The sequence below is a fragment of the Lissotriton helveticus genome, chromosome 12 (genome assembly GCF_964261635.1).
Source record: "Lissotriton helveticus chromosome 12, aLisHel1.1, whole genome shotgun sequence".
NCBI classification, from domain to species: domain Eukaryota; kingdom Metazoa; phylum Chordata; class Amphibia; order Caudata; family Salamandridae; genus Lissotriton; species Lissotriton helveticus.
The window spans coordinates 772,210,164-772,227,113 of NC_136073.1; the positions used below are offsets into that span (position 1 = coordinate 772,210,164).

The 16,950-nt window shown below is 42.6% G+C and overlaps 2 protein-coding genes across 2 annotated transcripts in view; one reads left to right on the forward strand and one right to left on the reverse strand.

Annotated features, from left to right (window-relative positions):
• Nucleotides 1-16,950, forward strand: part of CIART (circadian associated repressor of transcription) — a 469,491-nt gene that overhangs the window by 74,990 nt on the left and 377,551 nt on the right. The window lies entirely within an intron of this gene.
• CA14 (carbonic anhydrase 14) overlaps nucleotides 1-16,950 on the reverse strand; it is a 199,684-nt gene that overhangs the window by 15,130 nt on the left and 167,604 nt on the right. The window contains exon 10 of the mRNA XM_078670381.1: nucleotides 13,091-13,175. Coding sequence (XP_078526507.1) covers nucleotides 13,091-13,175 — 85 coding nt within the window. The remainder of the gene's footprint in view (nucleotides 1-13,090; nucleotides 13,176-16,950) is intronic.

The window sequence follows — 16,950 nt, forward strand, 5'->3', positions numbered from 1 at the left end:
TCTTTTTGATCAAGGGGTCGTCAGCTGCATTTTTGAGCTCCATGTCCATGGCTATGGCTTTGGCTATGAAGAAGGAGGAGAAATATTCGCTACTAATGATCGATTTTGTAGCTATTGGTGCAGATTTGTCCGTTTGGTTTGGATTGATCTTTTAGCGGTTTGAAGAGTTTCCTCTGTCTGTTTCTTGCATTATCTAATTATTTTCTAAAGAAGTCTTTTTTTGAGTTAAGTATGCTTTTATTGGAGGCCTTTCTGGCTTATCTTAGTTGGATTAGATGGGGTGAAAAAGAGTGTTGTCTCCATTTTCGCTCTGTGAGTCTGAGTGATCGTCTTTCTTCGTGGAGGGATAGGTCAGGGGGTTTAAAGATTACAAATCCTCTTCAGGATCCAGGTACGCCTTTATTTGCGTAGTCCTAGGGGATATTTAAAATGTAAAAAGGGGGGGTCGTAAGGAGGTAATGGTCCTATGACCCTACTGCCAACATGTTTCAGCCCTTTTGATAGGCCCGATACGGTCCTGGGCTTTCTACATGGCAAATGGATTTCCCTTCCTGGTTCTGTGAGTAGGTATTGCCTATTTTTCAATATAACGGGCAGAAAACTGCACTTATTGGGACCGGTAAGTAGAATACTTATCTCTCATCCGGTAATGTAGGGTATCCTGTCCACCTGTAAATGAAACATTGATTGGTGTTATCACACGTGTCCAACTCGCGCTGCGACTACATCACCTAAAAGCTTCATTCAGAATGGGTGCTATAGCGTGCATTCACCCAACATGCATTGTGTGGTTGTGAATTCAACAAGCATTCTGGGTATAACACTGTCCCAGGTAGTTACTACTTTTAGTGGTAACACCATTTATATCTCACCACCCATACCGTGGAAACCAGGTTAACAATAGTGTAGTGTTTATACACCCACACATTATAATCATCCTGCACCTTTACATTCATGCTTATACTTCCGGGTTACGGTATTACCCGTATTTTGTCACCTTACTGTTGGTTTTACTATACTGCATCACAAGTTCTTACTCTATTGCAGAGGTTCTAGAATATCTCAAGAGACTGCGGGTAAAGGGGGTAGCCCTGTAGTCAGACTCTGCACAAATGCGAGCCAGAATTAAGGTGATTAAGAGAAAACAAAGGAGACATTCACTTGTTATTATAATGCGGCCGATAGTCTCACACATGCATCTCTCGTTTGCTTTGAAGACATTCATACTCATCCTCGCCTTTTACTTACTTCATCAAAGGTCCTGCCCCATTGCCTTACCTACTTGGGTCTGCGTCTCCCGGCATTTTGGACATCATTTGCCGGGACTGTTTTCTTATAGTGTGTTTGTGACTCAGCATTTCTGGATTTCCCAGTGGTGGAGCCCCGCCCCTGGCACTTGCTATTGGCATTATTGTGTATGTCCCGGAACAGGACTACAGAAATTGACTGCATCTTGGGAAATAAAGTCCATTTCTTTTAGCGAACACAGCGTATGATTCAGGTAATTTATGGCTATTTGGTCACTCCGTGGCGATATTTCATGTGTGTCTGACTCAAAGTATGCATTTCCTAATTGTCCATTGCCATTGGCTTCATTCTGTAAGTCCCGGATACAGAACTACAGGAATGTGATGGCACACTGGGATATTTAGTCCCAAGACAAGTCACCACATGACAATATTTTAGAGGAGTATGACTCATATTCTTAAACTAACTCAGCATTTTGGAATGCCCAAGGATAGAGCCTCGCCCTTTGTGATTGCTACTGACGTCATTCTTTAAGTCCCGGATACAGGGCTACTGATTGATGACGAAACATTGGGCTATGTAGTCCCAAGACATAACTCACTGTATGACAAACAGTAATATGTTAACCGTCTGTTTTCTGGTTACATGATGGCCATTTAGTCACTGCGCGGCGATTTGTTATCAGATGTAAGACTTATATTTTGCAGTTCCATTTCTATCTGTTAGGATATGTAAAGAATAGTTTGTATATATATACTGGCACACGGACTAGTTCTCAGGACGTGTTACAGCATGAGGCACCACATAATTATTTGAATGGTATGTATGTATACTGTAGTTGTAAATTGATTGGGAAGAATAGGTTCGGTGAGGAAACATGTACTACCATATCAATTGGTACTTGCCATGTAAATAGAACGAAGGAGGCAAGTGTTACCATTCCAACGTACGTCTATTCAATGTTTTTACATATCTCCAGAGTGATTTGACATGTAGTTATTGAGGTATACTAGCCATTAGTGTTGCATCATTCCGGTCTATGTGAACGCGAAGTCATGGTTCTTCTACTATCACTGTGTTCCTTTTGGTTAAGGAATCCAATTATCAGGTCATGGGTTTGGAAATCAAAGATAGCCCATATAAAAACCAATGGAAAGGACGCACCTAGTAGGGGTTTATTTCTGATTCAACTGATTCCATGGAATGGAATCATTAAGTCCTAGTATGTGGGTCTGTTGCCTGTAAACCTATCTCTGTTCTTTCTCTAGTAGTCTCTTAGATATGCCTGTGCCACCCTTGATCTTCTCAATTATGCTCCACTTCAGATTGTTGTCGAAATGTCCCTTCTCAAGGTAGTGAGAAGTGAGTCTGGTAGCTGTGATCGCCCTCCTGATTTTGCTCCTATGTTCACTTATCCGTTTTTTTATCTTCCTGGTAGTCATTCCAATGTATCTGTCTTTTCAGGGGCAAGTGATCATATACACGATGTTTTCAGTATTGCAATCTCTGTTCCCAAGAAAATGCAAGGCCCAGGTCAATATGGGTGGTGTGGTAAGTGAATTGACAAACAACACATGAACCACACGGATAGTGCCCCATCACCTGTGGTTGGTTCCATAAGGTCATTTGTGTATTCTGTTTTGGTTTCCAACTGTCAGTATGGACTAGTGTGTTCCTGAAGCTTTTATTGCCTCTGAACGAGAACATAGGTTTGTCAAACCCTAGTTTGTTGGAGGTAAGTATGTGCCACTTGTTAATTATTTTCTTGATTGCATTAGATGATGAATTGTAGGTAGTGATGCATATCAATGACTCAGTTTCTCTTTTCGTGGTGGTCTCCAGTAGGATAGAGCGTGGTGTATTGTGTGACCTTTTCCGGGCCTGCTTTATAACTTTTTTAGAATAAGCCTTCTCCTGTAGGTTCTTTGTAAGTTTGTCTGCTTCTTTGTTGTAGTTTTCAAGATCAGAACAATTCCTTCAGATTCTCAGATATAGTCCGGCAGGGAGGTTTTTCCTCAGTGATCGTGGGTGTGCACTGTTGAAGTGGAGCAGACTATTGTGGTCTGTCGGTTTTGTGTAGAGCATGCTTTCCAACTTCCCATTCTTGGCTATGATGTTGACATCCAAGAAAGACACCTTTGTATTATGAGTAAACATAGTCTAGCGGAGGAATGGATTACGTTGGTTTATCCAGTCTTTAAATGCTTTTGTGCTTATTTCGTCTCCTTGCCAAACATTCAGGATATCGTCTATGTATCTCAACCAGCAGCGGATTCCACCGGAGTATGGGTATATTCGTCCAAATGTGTTCCTTTTCCAGTTGGCTCATTACAGACAAGCAAACTAGGGGCAAAAGTACTCTACACCATTGTTTACCTAGTTTCCACGGTATGGGTGGCGAGATGTAAATGGCGTTACCACTCAGAAATAGTAACTACCTGGGACAGCATTATACCCAGAATGCTCGTTGAATTCATGACCACACAAAGCATGTTGGATGAACGTACACTATAGTACCTATTCTTAATGGAGCTTTTGGGTAATATAGGTGCAGCGTGAGTTGGACACGTGTGATAACACCAATCAATGTTTATTTTACAGGCGGACTGGATACCCTACGTTACCGGTCCCAATAAGTTCAGCTTTCTGCACTTTATATTTAAAAATAGGAAAGACCTACTCACGAAACCAGGGAGGGAAATCCACTTGCCCTGAAGAAAGCCCAGGACCCTATTGGGCCTATCAAAAGAGCTGAAACATGTTGGCAGTAGGGTCATAGGACCATTACCTCCATACGACCCCCCCCTTTTCATTTTTACTATCCCCTGCGACTCCACAAATAAAGGTATACCTGGAGCTGGAGGAGGATTTTTAATCTCTAAACACCCTGGCCTATCTCTCCTATGTGCTCCCTGGAATACGGTCAAGCCCACCCTGACCTTTAGGAGTCAGGGTGAACCCGATGATGAAGCATGACACTAATAGAGTGTGTGTGAGGGTTATTTAACAAAAAGGAATTGCTTCCTTCCCCGCGTTTAAGCTGATGGTGCCCACTAGCTGAGAATAGTGCCCGACCATCTCCATATCAGGTGGGATACCGTTTTGGTTTAGGTTTCTAAGGTCCAGTCAGACGCACAGCTTGGTAACAGCACCACAAAAGTTCCTGTAACAAGGAAGATCCACAAAGAGTTTAAGCATCCCTCACATGGCACAGACAGCATCAGGTGCAAACCGCACTCACAAATAAAGATGAAGTACAGCATGGGCAGTAGCACACCAGAAGCTACTTCAAAACACACAACTTGTTCTGCACATGTACAGACACTAAGCAACCTTTACTGTGTCTATCTTTTCTTTGAGGAATACAGAATTGAAAAATGAAACTTGCAGAGAAAAGCAATGATTCTTGTTTAGGAAGTTGTTGTGATGGAAGAGCCTGTATGACACTAGGAATATTAAAATGTGATAAAAATATAAAGTAGGTGAGTATGCAAAAACAATATAGGAATATGTGCCACACGCTGGATCATTTTCTAATTGTGTTTACATATAATATTCCCAACATATATACTCGAAGGCAGTAGACTGACATGCATTTTCAATATTATATTTGCATATGTTACCATAAATAATATCTGTAACCCCCTCTCAATACTCATAAGTGTACTGTTTTCAACTACAGTAAGCCTTTTTATAGATGTTGCAAAGTCAAAAATATTAATACAACATTTATCTGGAAAAAAAATAAGATTCTTATGCATCCCTCCTGTCTACTCCTTGTCAAAAATAAATTTGTTGAAGAGCATTGCACTACCTAGCAGCACATCATATAATTGTTATAAACCAACCCAAAAAATAGAACTCCATTTCAGTTTACGTGGCAAGCCTAGTTCTATGTGGTAACATCTATTTGTATACCATTTACCCTAGAGTCTTTACTAAGCTGTCTATAAATCTTCAAAGTAACATAAGAAAATTGCACAAGAACATTAGTTATCCAGTATTATGGGTGTCTTTCATAGATTCACATGCCTGAATCATTCCCCGTCGTCGAGATGGGAGCCCCGGTACATAGAAAAGTAATGTCCTATAGACATACATAGAGAAAAGTAGGCCTAAGGGCCTTGCCTTAGTAGCCTATCTATGTCCTTTTGTAAAAAGGACCAAAATCCTGAAGGTAGCCAATCAGCTACCACCTCCCTCTAGAACCTTCCTGCCAGGAGCCTCAGTCTCTCAGATTTTCTACCGCACGTTGTGCTAGGGAGTCCCCACCTGAGCTCTCCTCAGGTTTCTTGGATTATCTCTTTTCTACAAAAAACTTGGATTATTTGCTTCAACAATGGCTGAACAGCAGAAGAAAGGACTGTTTAGAGCCTGTTCATCTTGTGGTAAGAAGAGACTGCACGTCGATGACAAGCATGAAACTTGCCTCTACTGTCTTTACCCTGATCATTCTCCTAAAGAATGTAGGATATGTAGAACATTCTCTACTAAGACTCTTAAAGACAGAGAAGGAAGACTGCTCCTCTGGTTGAACAGACTCAAAACCAGAGAAGATGATGTACTGTCCTCGGAGGGCAGTGAAATGGCTTCAGTTTCTTCAAAACTGTCCTTGAAGAGGCCAAGGGATGCTTCCCCTAGCCATTCAGACGTCCCTCATAAAAAGACTACCACAAAGTCTTCTGAGGTAAGATCTGACACGTCTGTGAAGGATGCTACCACCTTCAGAAAGCCAACGCAGTCATCGTCGACGAGTTCGTCAACGTTTTCTTCAAGAAAAACCACCTATGTCACCACGTCGACGACGACCGTATCGACGACGATGGCGTCGTCGGCCTCTTCATCAACGACGACGACCACCCAATCGCCGACGATGGGTAAGCCACTGTCATCGATTATACTAATTAAAAAGCAGTCGACGTTAGTCAAGGCTCCGTCGACGTCACCGTCGTCGACGACGAAACAAAAAACGGCGACGCCTACGCCGTCGACGAAGATACCATCGACGGCTGGCACACCGTCGACGAAGTCATCGACGACGGTAGGAGCACCGTCGACGCCAAAGTCACCGCCAACGACGAAAGCACCGTCGACGACTAAAACACCATCGTCGACGAGAGAGACGCCGACAACGAGAGCACCGTCGACAACCACATCGTCGACGACAAAGACACCGTCGACGACCGCACCGTCGACGATGACATCGCCGACGACCACATCGTCGACGAAGGAACCGTCGAGGACCTCATCGTCGACGCTTGAGAAACGATCGACGTCAACACCGTCGACACCATGGAAAAAAGCGGAGTTAATTCCATCAAAAAAGGTTATCAAACTCCCTATTACGCCAGATTTGACATCGCCCAGTAGGGTTCAAAAACTGCCCCCATCTTGTCTGTTACAAGATGATGAATCAGAGGACGACCAATTCGATCAGGCTACTAGTCCGTCGGATCTCAATGTAAAATGTCAGAGTACAGACAATGATGGAGATGAGGTCATTTTTACAGAAGAAACTGTTCAGACTCAAGTGCATACTCAAGTTACTCCAATGATCTGCCTTCCGGCTGCAATAGTCACTGATCTACAATTCTTGATCGAAGACTACAAAAAACGATTCCCAGAATCGCCAGCGGCCCCTTCCACGGAGAAATCTCAAGCGTCATCCAGACCGCAACAATCTCCAAAGTCATGACCACCACCTTTGGACATTCCTCAAGAAAGGGAAACAGTTCATAACATCCAATCTTCTGATGAGGAAGACGATGTACCTGAGGAAGGAGAGGTTCGAGACGACCTGTCCCATAACAGAGACGATGAGGATTATGTCGCTCATTCTCCAGCCACTCCGGAACCCAACACTTCAGACTCTCCACCAGTGGATATCGGCGGATTCCACAATTTAATAGAGAGAGCTGCCACTAGATTCCACATGACCATGGAATCAAAGGAAACAGATTGTTTCTTATATGACTTTAAAGATCCCATAAAAAAGACGGCTAGATCAATTCCCATAATAGATCACATCTGGGAACAAGGTCAGCAACTCATGCAAACACCTGCATCAGTTTCAATAGTAGTGCCTAGACTGGATAAAAAGTATAAGGCACCATCAACTGCACCTACATGTCTTAATGCTCATCCCAAGCCGGATTCGATAGTCACCCAAGCCGCTCAAAAGAATTCCAGAAATCCATCCTCGCCACTGTCAGCACCACCAGACAAGGAGGGCAGGAAATTGGATGGCATCGGCAAACGCTTCTCCACAACGTCAGCTATGACTGTAAAAGTGGCCAACGCCATTGCTCTGCTAGGCAGATACAATAGACAATTATGGGAAGATATTGTTCCATATCTAGCGGATGTACCCAAAGACTTGAAGGATGAGGTTCAGTCACTCATTAAAGAAGGACAAATGTCAGCGTCGGAGATCATTGATTCCGCTGTAGATGTCGCCATGACGGGCTTCAGACAGCTGGCAGGCGCAGCAGTTTTGCGCAGACAAGGATGGCTCAAAGCGACATCCTTCCGACAAGAGGTCCAAACCAAAGTGTTGGACATGCCCTATGACGGACAACATCTATTTGGGGAAAAAATAGATGAGGCCTTGCAGACGATCAAGAAAGACACTGACACTGCAAGAGCTCTCGGGACATTACAATTTAAGAACCAGTCCTTTCGAGGGCACAGAGGAAGGGGTCAACCCTCATACAGAGGATCATATCAAGGAAAATCCTCTTATTCCTACAATCAAAATCGCTCACAATATCAGCAGCGACAGCAGCAACAAGGTCGTCAGACCTCCTACGGGAGATCGAACTTCAGGGGTAAATCCCAGAAGAAAACGGCCGGCGGAAGACAATGACCATTTCCCGCAGCCAGTCCCCCCACCGTCTTGTCCACTCAAAAATGGAGGCAAATTGACACACTTCCTCCACAATTGGAGATCGATAACGACAGATCGGTGGGTACTCCAGTTAATCCAGCACGGTCACACATTGGAATTCAACTCAATCCCACCGTTAACTCCTCCTCGCAAACTTCCACACAGGCACCTTCGTTTACTCCTGCAAGCAATCTCTTCAATGTTAAAGAAAGGAGCAATAGAGCGAGTCCCATCAGCTCAAAAAGGGAAAGGATTTTATTCCCGCTTCTTTTTAATTCAACAGAAAAAGAAGAAATGGAGGCCCATTCTAGATCTCAGGGCACTCAATACCTTCCTGAAGAGCCAATCATTTCGAATGGTGACTATCCATGAAATCCTATGATCCCTAGAGGAAGGAGACTTTATGACGTCTTTGGACCTGCAAAACGCATATTACCATATCCCGATACACAAACGCCACAAAAAATTTCTACGATTCGAAGTAGCAGGTCAACACTACCAATTCGGTGTCCTCCCATTCGGCCTCAAATCAGCGCCACACATTTTCACAAAGTGCCTGCCTCCTGTGGCAGCTTTACTGAGACAGCAGAATCACCAGGTCTTTCCCTTCCTGGACGACTGGCTGGTGAAAGCACCATCTATCACAGATGCGCAAATGTCTTCCAACGCTTGTCTCGCTATTTTCCGGCACCTGGGTCTGACTCTCAACTACGAGAAATCGACCTTACAACCTACCAAAGTTATAACATTCCTGGGGGCGACTCTAAATACGATTTCTTCCAAAGCCTTCCCATCTCAAGAAAGAAAACACAAACTGATGGCTCTGGCTACCGCAGTGTCTTCAAAACACACCATCAAATTCGGAACTTTCAAGTCACTTCTAGGGATGATGTCTTCTTGCATACTACTCATCCCTCACTGTCGGCTCAGAATGCCCCCCCTTCAGGAGGCCTTGACCAAACAGTGGACCCAATGTACAGGTTCTTTCGAGTATCGCATCGTCATCACTCGACAAATAACCAAGGCTTTACTTTGGTGGACAACGAACAAGAACTTATCGAAAGGTCTAACGTTCTTGATACCAGCAACTTCGCATGTCATAACGACAGACGCTTCTCTAGAAGGATGGGGTGCAGTCCTTCAGGAGCTGCAAATCAGTGGCAAGTGGACGGAACAAGAGAGGACTCTACATATCAACCTCCTAGAACTAAGAGCAGTTATATACTCTCTACAAGCATTCCTCCCTCGCATCAAAAACTCAGCAGTGCTTGTGAGGACGGACAACACAACCACAATGCACTACTTGAACAAGCAGGGAGGGACACGTTCACTGACACTGTCTCGCGAATCGCAAAAAATTTGGAACTGGCTACTACACAACAACATCAAATTAACAGCAGAGTATGTCCCAGGAAAAGACAACGTCATAGCGGACGCTCTAAGCAGGCAGAGGTCACTGTCCCACGAATGGGAACTGGACCAACAAGTTCTAAACGACATCTTCTCGGAATGGGAAGACCGCAAATCGACCTCTTTGCCACCAGGGAGAACGCCAAATGGCACAGCTTCGCAAGCTGGCATCCCCAACCGAGGTCACTTGGAAATGCATTTTCCATCGCATGGTGCAACGTGTTTGCGTACGCATTTCCGCCATTTCCCCTGATAACCAGAGTCGTTCGGAAAATGAAAATGAAAATGGAACACTGCACCTTGATTCTCGTTGCCCCATACTGGCCGAGACAGCATTGGTTCACGGACCTCCGTCGCCTCTCAGTCCAACCATCAATCCACCTGCATCAACATCCCTCTCTACTCTCGATGTCCAAAGGCCAAGTACTCCACCCGAATCTGAAATCTCTCAGATTATCGGCATGGCTCCTGAGTACCGAGAGTTCTGTTACCTAAACATCCCGCAGGAGTGCAGGGAAGTCCTAGCTAAGTCAACAGCAGTTAGCACAAGCAAAACGTATTCCTTGAAATGGAAACGCTTTTGTGTTTGGTGTAAAGACAACAATATCCATCCTTTCAGGATCACTCCAGAACAGTTACTGCCATATTTACTACATCTGGCACAATCGGGACTTGCACATGGCTCTATTAGAGTACTTCTGGCAGCAATCTCCCACTTTACGAGAACTTCAAAAGAACCTTCCCTATGGTCCAACAGATTAATAAAGCAATTCCTTAACCACTTGGATGCTAATGACAAGGGTAACTCGTCATGAAGAGCCCATTCATTTAAATGGAAATTACATGAAGAGCCTGCAAGTGCCTTAGCATCCAAGTAAGGCCTCTATAGATCATTTCCAAGGCCAAGACGAGTTCCACCAACGTGGCACCTTAATGTGGTACTCAACCAATTGATGAAGCACCCATTTGAGCCCATCCATAGGGCTGATATCAAATACATCTCATGGAAAACTGCACTTCTTTTGGCCTTAACCTCAGCGAGAAGGGTCAGTGAGTTACAAGCTCTTTCAATACAAGATCCTTTCATGCAGTTCAGAGAGGACAGAGTGATTTTAAGAACCAATCCTCGCTTCATTCCTAAAGTCCCCTCGGACTTCCATCTAAATGAACCACTTGTACTTCGCTCATTCTTCCCGAACCCCAGTACTGTGGCTGAAAGATCTCTTCACTCTTTGGACCTAAAGAGATGTCTAAAATTTTACCTAGACGAAACGAAACATCTCAGAAAAACAAATCAGCTTTTCATCGCCTTCAGCAGACCCAGAAAAGGCATGCCACTCTCCAAACAAAGCATTTCACGATGGATATCAGCGGCAATTGCTTTTTGCCATGACAAAGCCGGACGTCCATTACATTCCAAAGTCCGAGCGCATTCCACAAGGGCTGTGTCCACATCGGCGGCACTATTCGCTGGAGTACCGATTCTGGACATCTGCAGGGCAGCGACCTGGAAATCGCCGCATACATTTACCAGGCACTACTGCCTGGATACGGAACTGATGCAGGATGCAGCTGTGGGCCAGGCTGTACTTCGCCATCTATTCCAGTAAGATGAGCCTTCCTCCTTCCCACCATCCTGCAATGGTATGCACATTTATGTATTTTCTTATTTGTATTGCTGATGGTTACTAGTCGCATGATATGTATTATCTCAGACTATTTGTTATGTTCCATCGCAAATGTGCATAATGTATTGCTTGCTATTCTGATTCAGGCATGTGAATCTATGAAAGACACCCATAATACTGGATAAGAATGCGTTACTTACCTGTAACAGCAGTTATCCAGTATTGGTGTCTTTCATAGATTCACAACCCTCCCGCCTCCCCAGGAAGGACTCATCTCTCACTCCATAACATATGTTACGTCTACCTAGCTTGGTGCGTACGAAAATCGGAAAGACTGAGGCTCCTGGCAGGAAGGTTCTAGAGGGAGGTGGTAGCTGATTGGCTACCTTCAGGATTTTGGTCCTTTTTACAAAAGGACATAGATAGGCTACTAAGGCAAGGCCCTTAGGCCTACTTTTCTCTATGTATGTCTATAGGACATTACTTTTCTATGTACCGGGGCTCCCATCTCGACGACGGGGAATGATTCAGGCATGTGAATCTATGAAAGACACCAATACTGGATAACTGCTGTTACTGGTAAGTAACGCATTTCTTTCTCATTAGAGCCTCAAGCTGATGCACTTTTCTGGAATGATCAATTGCCAAAGATGAATGGGTACCAATTTAAGTGACGGAACTGATAAAAAAAAGTCACTATGCAATATAAAACCGGTAAGGATTAAACTATTTGAGGACCTTAGGCCGGAATGTACTCTTGAGCCGCTTGAAATAGGAAGATACCAAAAATGTAAAGGATATATGATAGCATCTACAAATTCTACTGAGATACAAGAGGAGGAGAGCTTGCTCTTAAAAAGCCTATTGCTGAATGAAAAAGGAATCTTACTCTCCACAATGGTTTAATTAGTTACCTACATCAGTCTGATTAATCGCATGTTCTGATGTGAAGAACCTAGACATTAGCCTGGGCTATGAATACAACCTCATTGTACAAGAGATATTGTGGCATATGTACTGCCTTCCCAACAAAAAAAAACGTACATTACATCTAATAGAAATGCATTGTTGTTGGTGATGAGCAGAGCACATTTACTGAATCTATTTGTTAGAAGCCGGGTTATTCATCAATTGAGGGAAACAGTCTTTTGTAGAATTAGTATCATAATGGGAACAAACCTGAAGCCAGGAAAGAAAATCATGTTGTTAAATGACATGCAACACAGTTATTAGTAAATTAGAGGTTCTTAAGAGCTTTGGTTAACCTTATTGATTTGGAAATCAATCCAAAACTTAGACTTCCTTTCATGGCTTCAAGATATTTTTAAACAGGCTTCTATGGATGACCGACCATTCAAATGAGAAACTTTGTTGGAGAAATGTCATGCTGTGTTGGGTTTCATTTAAGCTCTATATCAAAGAGGAGGAGGTTGATATTAGTAATTATTTCCTCATTCCTAGCTTCAATTCTTTTTCTTTCTCCATTGAATATTAATTGGTACAATGTGTTCATTTTACACATTTATTAGACATTGGGTTACTGAGTATTTGTTTCATAGGCAGAATAACATGTCCATTAGCTATACTATTATATACCTAGGCACATGATTTTAGAATTAATAATAGCTGAAAATACATTAAAAAAACAAAGTGGAATGAGAAAACTACTTGTACATGTAATGTTACAATGCTAAAAAGCCAATAAAAAATGTTTAAGAACAAAAAACAAAAAACAAAGTAGAACCACAGTAACTAACACTTATATTAAGATACAGACACAAAATAAAGGAGTACAGCCACAGTAAGTAACACTTACATTCAGAAACACACATGGAGAGTGTAAAAGCCTTCATCAGTCCATCGGAGGTCTGAGTGTATCATAACAAATCAAAATCAAAGAGGTTTTTTTAGAACTCACCTGATACTTTTCATGATGACATGCACAGCAAAGAAGAGGCCCACAAACACAAACAGGATCCCAAACACAGTGGCTACCACTTCACCTATTGGGAGAGGGATAGATTTTGGGTTAAATAGTCTCACATTTTATACAGACTCAGGAGAGCAAAGACACAAGGGTAGATGTGTGATCAGTAAATGACAGTACACTGAGAGGTTGTATGAGCTACTTCAGTAGAAATTAGGGCGGAGTGTTCTTCTCAGGGTTTGTGTATCTGTGACATATATTCTCAGTTTGGGGGCAAGTAAATACTCATGTTTAACACCATCATGAAATATTTGTGTTTATTGTCTGCATAGATAAAGGAGACTGTCATGTTAATATATTTTCTCTTTCGCCAAATGTAGAGCTCGAAAAACACTATTTGGAGGTTGTCTCCACCTGCCTTTTACAAAGCACAGGACTTATAATAGATGTACTTATAGAACGGGCTGCCAGGACCATCTTCATACACAAATGCCCTCTCTTCATGGAGAACCTCGTCAGGACTGCACACATCTGATAGGTGGTTCCTAAATGAGTCCAAAGCACAAATCTTGCTAATACCTCAGCTGTCCACAGTCTTACCCTTCAAGGGGGTAATCTCCATGCAGCAAAATAACGATGGATTAAACCCAGATCTGTGACTAGGGGTGAATGTTTTGCCATTGTGCAACATTCCGTCCATCATCTTGTGTGTTTTGCTGTTCGCCCTATGTGGGAAGGGTATGCCCAGACGTGGGTCCCGTGCTCACTACGCCACTGGAATCAAGCTACCCTGGCTGATGACGGCTGATAGCCAGAAACCGGTCCTAGGATGCTTGATTCCGGTCCAGGGAAGACATGGCTTGGCAGTTTGGGCTGGACTGTTCCCATGAGGCACAGGGTCAAGACTGATTTACATATGGCCATGTCTGAACTGGGGTGGCGTGGTGAGCAAAATAATGATGGATTAAACCCAGATCTGTGACGGGGGGTGAATGTTTTGCCAATGTGCAACATTCCGTCCATCATCTTGTGTGTTTTGGTAATCTCCATGGACCTCCCTTTTCTTTCCATGTTTGATGTCATGCAACTTAGGGAGCTCTTGCTTCCCGAAGTGTCCCTCAAGCCACAATTCTTTACATCATCATAGTTAGCTTTTGAGGGTTCCTTCATCACCTTGCTGCATAAAAGTGTCTTTGATCCTTTGGGTAGTAAAGCTGCAATTGTAATACTCTGTACACGGACCACCTCACCTGGCCAAAAAGATTACAGCCAAGTGCTGCATATTATATTCCACCTCAGAATGCACATCCATATCATCCTCATCATGATATCTTTCCTCCAGCCACCTGTGAGAGGAACAGCACAATGTAAGACCCTCTGCATTGTCCACAAATCTTTCCACCACGGAAGTTCAAGATACCTGGGAATGACCTTTGCATTTCATCAGCTGACCCACATCCTGCTAAGATGTTAGGGTATGGTGAAAGGTCAAAATTATCCTCTTTCATCAGCTTATGGTCTCATCAACAACATTGCTTAAATGCAGTCTTTATCACACCTATTGTCTCCTGGTCCTTGCTCTCATTATAGTGCTTTAAAGCAGCATTATGCAGCTACAGTGCAATATAAATATCCTGCAAATAAATAGGGCTCATAACAGAAGAGATTTTTAACTCACAGATCTTTAATTTCACTTCCACTCTGGGCTTGCCCGTGAGCATGGAAATCTGGGCTCACATGCTGCTGAGGAAAAATAACACAGCTCTTATTGCTGCAGAACCCACTTCCAATAATGGGAATACAATGCATTAGCCAGTTATATTGGACTCCTCTGCTGTCTTTGGTTCACCCTGCTGTTGGCAAGGACTTATGTTCTATTCAGACATCACATAGTGGCCAGTAAATCCTCCTAAACTGCAATCAAAATCCTGATGTAGGACCTTGTGTTAGGCACTTGCTCCAAAATCGTAAAATCTGTAACAATATTTCGAACAATAATTATAGTGTAAAAATATGAGAATTTTCAGTCTTTTGGAAACATGTTTTATGAGTATCTTTATGGTAAACAAATATTAGAAATATGCACAATATATGAATTACTTGAATGATACTGTCTCCCCACAGTAAGTACATTTTTATTTGCAAATGGCTTGCTGATTTAAATGCCCATCTAAAAATGAATGCTCAATTTCTTTGCCTAATTAATTTCTATTTACAAACCTTTTACCCACTTTTCCATCTAATTGTTATGCCATTTTCTAATCGCCTGTATTTATTGGTGGTTTCTGAATTGCCCTTCTCAGTAATGGAAAGGAGTAGCTTTATTTAGGAATCTAGGGGCCATATGTATCATGCCCAAATGCGTTCGCAAACACCGAAATTCTGCGAATTTGGGCGTTTGCGAACGCATTTTCGCAAAATGGTATGTATCACACAAATCTGCATGCAAAATAAGGAATCGCAAAATTTGCGATTCCTTATTTTGCGATTGCATTTAAGGAATCGCAAATTTTGCGATTCCTTAAATGCAATGCAAGAAGCCAAAAAAATTTGCTAAATGGCCTAAGGAATCGCAAATTACCACCAACTTCTAGTTGGTGGTAAGTTGCGAATTCCTTGAAAAATGCACATTTTTGTATTTTTCAAAGTGCCATGTGACGCACATACATGCCCTCAGGGCATGTATGTGCGCCACATGTGCACCCATGCATATTTCAGGGGGGCAACAGAGTGTCCTTTGGACACCCCTGCACCCTTGAAGTTATTCTCAATTTGCGATTAGCAAATTGCAAATCGCAAATTGAGAATAACTTCTCATTCATTCCTATGGGCCTCCTGGCCCATAGAAATGAATGGGAAAGTATTCCTTAATTGCGAATACACAATTTGCGAATTCGCAATTAAGCAATATCAAGAAATCGCAAAAAAATTGCAATTTTCTTGATACATACCAATTAGCGATTCTGAAATAGCGATTTCTTAAAAATCGCTATTACAGAATCGCTAATTGATACCTTGATACATATGGCCCTAGGAGTTTAAATAATGTGCACATTTCTAAACATAGGATTTGATAGTGACTTATTCTGAATATCTTGAATTGTTTGTCATAGAGGTATGTCAGGATTATTATGAATTATTGGCAAGGGAGTAGCTTTATAAATAAGCTTAGGGGTGTGTGAGCTTCAGATTCTCCGGTGCATATCACGTTTAAATACATTCTAGGACAAGCAGGGTGCATGAGAGGGGCCTAAGGAGTGGAAAGGGAAAGGAATGCGGAGTTGTAGGAGTACTTAGAGAGACAACACAATATTTTAGAAAATCAACAATATTTTTAGGCCTTTCAAAACAGAGAGGGAGAGAGTGTGTGTGCGTTTTTGTCTGTGTGTATGTAAAAATTCCTGGTGAAATCCGACAGACATCACCATATCCGGCTGAAAGCAGCAGTACTCAGCTATTTATCGGAAAATACATTAGTGGGATGTAACAGCGCAAACACCCCCCCCCCCCCCCCCCCCCGAAGCTACGCCCCTGATTATTGGGTATTCGTAGGGTCATCACAGGTGTTAACTTGAAAAATTGACAAACTTTTTCGTTTGATGTAGATTTTTATCAAATACTTTTTAAATACTAACTGGAAATGTAAACACAACTATAGGCCTTTATTGAGATCAAATGTTATCACTTCTTTCTCATACTTTTTTGCAATCAATAAAGACAATCATACCATAGAGCAAACATGTGACTGGCCCTGCCATGCAGTAGAGTTACATTCTGGAATGTTTTGAAAAGACAACAATGAAACTCGGTGGCCCTAACTAACTATTAAGGGGCAGATTTACAAGCCCCTT